The sequence below is a fragment of the Vicia villosa genome, unplaced genomic scaffold (assembly GCF_029867415.1).
Source record: "Vicia villosa cultivar HV-30 ecotype Madison, WI unplaced genomic scaffold, Vvil1.0 ctg.004363F_1_1, whole genome shotgun sequence".
Taxonomy (NCBI): Eukaryota; Viridiplantae; Streptophyta; class Magnoliopsida; order Fabales; family Fabaceae; genus Vicia; species Vicia villosa.
The window spans coordinates 174345-178468 of NW_026706422.1; the positions used below are offsets into that span (position 1 = coordinate 174345).

The window sequence follows — 4124 nt, forward strand, 5'->3', positions numbered from 1 at the left end:
ACATGGTGAGTTTATTTCCATTTTCTGGGATCTGTTATGTTTTTGCCACAATTGACGAGTGTATAAATTACGGAGGTGAAGTGGTAGATTAATAAAATAAGGTTCAGCAATTAAAGACAAATCGATGCTGAAATCCTTCATTCTTTTTGCTTGATGTTTTAAGTCCTTGAGAGACCCTTTAACCTAGGAGATCCTTGTTGATTGTTACTTAACATCATCTGGCATGGTGAACAGAAATCATAGTTCATGTCCTAATTCCCTCCTATCCTTTCTCTTTTATGTATGTTGGAATTGCAGGAGAGCTTGGAAATGAGTAATCTTCTCTCTATGAATTTTGGCTCCTTTTAGGAAGAGAGTTTCTTGAAGATAATATTGGTGAATCTAATCCTTCAACTTCATTTTGTTTCTGAATATGTCTAAGCTTCAGTTGTCATCTTCCACCGTTCTACCATGTGAGCTGAAAGACGAGTCTAAATCTTCAATGAATGCCATCTGGGATACAGTAACATATATATTTATCTCTCCGTGATCGCAATGTGATCGCAATTTGATCATTCTTCAATATTTATAGTCATTTTCTTAGCTATGCTTTAGGATAAGTAACAAGTGATGCTTCCAAGAAAGAACTTCAAGATTTGACAAAGAATCTCAACAGTGTGTTAAAATCAAAACAATCTGCAACGGAAGAGGTAAGGTTTTGAAGAATCAAGCGAAAGCGGCAGAAAAAAGGTAGAGTCTAAGTTTCATTCTACTAGTAAGATCATATTGATAGTTGACCAATTTGCTTCTCTAAGCGGTAAAATCAATGAATCTGAAGATTTTATTGAGAGGACAGAAGCAACTGTCATGCCTCAGGTGGAAGCAATCAACACAAGAAGATATGAAGTGGAAAAAAGAGTGGAACATATTCTTAAAGCAATTGATGAAATAAAAGCAGGTCCGTTTGGCTTTAGTAATGCATAAATGGCAGATTCAGCAAAACACACATTGTGCCTCACACTCTTATTGCAGCAAGTTTCATGTTTTCTTCTTTTTGTATGTATCAGAGCCTGCAACTCTTAATCTCATATTTCCATTCGAATTTGAAAGCTGATATAAAATTTGCAACAAGAAAGTGAAGGATCTGCCACAACTAACACTTCTCCTCCAAAGAAAACATACAAAGAGAAGAGAAAGTAAATTATCAATGATAGAAAACATGCAAAGAGAATAGAAAGTAAATTACCAATGATAGAAAACATACAAAGAGAAGAGAAAGTAAATTAACACTTTTGGCCGCCCACAGTTAAAAATCATGTCTTATGGCCGTTCAATTCCGACAGAGGATAGAATTAGCGACTTGCCGGAGTCAATTCTCTGCCACATTCTATCCTTCCTTCCAACCAAATCCGCTGGAACCACAATGATTATCTCAAAGAGATGGAAACCGGTATGGCTCGCTATCCTTATTCTTAACTTGGATGACAAAGCATTCAATAACTTTGAGACATTTCGCAAGTTTGTTTATTCAATCATGTTCTCTTTGCGAGACCAAAAGACTTCGATCCAATCGTTTACCTTGAAATTAGGCTACTATTCTCGCTTCAAACAAGGAGAATTGAATAGAATTTTTAAATTTGTGATGCAACAAGGAGTTAAGAATCTTAACTTCGACTTGTCTGGTAAACCGCGTTGTATCAAATTACCTCCTTGCATTCTCAGTTGTAAGACACTTCAGGTTCTTAGATTGGAAAACATAAAAATGTGGGATTTTGATCAAGTGAATTTTCCTTGTCTCAAAACTCTTCATTTGAATAACGTTGATTTCACATCTCCTAAATATTTTGCAAAGTTTCTATATGTCTGCCCTATTCTAGAAGATTTGAATGCAAAATCACGTACCTTCCAGAAATCAATCGGTCCCATGGAAAACTTGAATGCTTTACCTAATTTGGTCAAAGTAAAGATTTGTTATAATACGGATATTCCGATGTCTTTGGTTTGTAAGACGAGAATTTTGCATATAGAACAGGTATGAATGTTATCCTACTGAGTATTCACTATTTGCATTGAATATACATTAATTAATTAATTGTTTAATCTATATGCTCATAAGCTATCAAATAGAGTATACATTTCTAACGTTCTATTGTGTGCAACTCACGCAGATATGGGGCATGACTTGGAAACCACTTCCCATGTTTCACAATTTGACTCACATGGAACTTACTTTTTTGATTAGCTTACTAAAGAGGAAGTGCAGGTCGTTGATAGAAATACTCCCCCCCATATTTTCCCAATCTTCAACATTTTAACATTAAGTTAAATTTTATGAATATAAGGGGTGCAACATATATTTGTTCTGAATGTTCGAAGGTTATTCCACCCAATGCCACCATTACTCCAGAATGTCTCTCCTCACAGCTTAAAACACTTAGCATTCAATGTTCCACAGACACAAAAAACATCAACAATTGTGAGTTCCAGTTTGTAAAATATATTATGCAACATTCAAAAGTACTAGAGACTGTGAGAGTCAAAAGTACCCGCCTTAAAACGAACCAAATGTTTATGAAGTTATCTTAATGCACAAGGAGCTCTCCAACATGTAAACTTTTATTTGGTTGATGATGACAGTTATGTTGTGGTTTTCTTTTGAAAGAGTGTGTAGTGGTTTTTCATGGAATAAGTTTTCAAGAGTAAAATCATATATTTTCTCTTATTTATTTTATTGTGTGGTGTAGTCCGCTTGTTGATTCTATCAATACTGGCGAAATATATAACAGTTATGTATTTTGATTGTTAGTTGATTGCTCAAAACTTAAAAATGTATGGTGTTTTGATGTATGAACATATAATGTACCTATTAAGTTTTATTTTTAAGGTAAGCCATTAACTTTTTCTTGGTGTTTAGGTAAGATGAAGTATCACATAATTCGTCAGATTACAAAAATTGATATGTTTTTGAAATTGGTGATTTGTAAAGTCTTTCAAGTTTTTTTTGTTAGGTTGTAATGTTAATGGTTATTAGAGTTTGACCTAACTCATCCTTACAAAACCGGTTGGTAAGGTGAGGAATGTCCCTCTATATATATTCTTTGAAAGCTCTATCTCTAGCCAATGTGGGACTTTAGGATCTTCCTAATACACCCCCTCACGCTCAGCACTCTTTTGGGCTTGGTGCGTGGATATTAATGGTGGGCGGCCCATGGTCCGATCGATAGGCTCTGATACCATATTAGAGTTTGACCTAACTCATCCTTACAAAACCGGTTGGTAAGGTGAGGAATGTCCCTCTATATATATTCTTTGAAAGCTCTATCTTTAGCCAATGTGGGACTTTAGGATCTTCCTAATAATGGTGAAGTATTGTCAGATGAATGACACTTACTCAATTTTGAGTCTTGGGTTGGGGCAAGTGAGAATTTGATGCCGATTAATAGTGTTTGACTGTTTGTCTGTCACAACAAACTGGATTTTATTGTGTGGTAGAATGACATTGATAAGGGATAAAGGATGTTGTTTGTGAATTTTAGGTTATGCGTGTCTGACTTCGTGTGTTGTGTGCCTCACTATGATTCAGCTTTAATATTTTGTTTGTTGTATGGATCACTCTGTTATAGGTGTGGATGGTTCTATGTTGTTGAGTGCAAACTAGTATTCGGCATATCATCGGTTCTATACGTCAGCATTTTATCACTGAACTCTTGAATCACTTATATGCAATGGCTTTTAGCACATATAGTGTTCAAATTCATTAGTTAGTTAATGTAGTTTATTTCCGTTAGAATTAAATGTTAACACTTCAACTGCTATTATTGAAGTTCTCCTTTTTATTTTATTGTATTATGTAGTCCGGTTGTTAATTCTTCAAGAATCAACACATTTGGCTAATGATGGAGAGAATTGGTAATATTCAATTGCCAAATATATTGTAATGAAATTTTGATTATTATGTTAATGTATGGTTGTGCTATTTACATTTAAATTCTATGTCATAACATAGGCTTTCTTTGGACAGAGAGGTTACTGAGAGTGCGGGTTCTCGTTATGGCGCGCTCTTAATGGTAATGGCTTTCTAATGTTAGTACTTTCCAACTGCTACTTACATTGCATTACAATGAGTCTTAAGTTGTTGTAGCTTC

At 34.8% G+C, this 4124-nt stretch overlaps 1 protein-coding gene across 1 annotated transcript; it reads left to right on the top strand.

Moving 5' to 3' along the window:
- Positions 1 to 1294: 1294 nt before the first annotated feature.
- On the top strand, positions 1295 to 4046 carry LOC131642007 (putative FBD-associated F-box protein At5g22720; the record flags this gene model as incomplete). The annotated part of the gene is made up of 4 exons (XM_058912297.1): positions 1295 to 2011; positions 2356 to 2455; positions 3834 to 3888; positions 3986 to 4046. Coding segments are annotated over exons 1-4 (933 nt in total), but the record flags the coding sequence as incomplete, so codon positions are not given.
- Between the last annotated feature and the right edge of the window lie 78 nt (positions 4047 to 4124).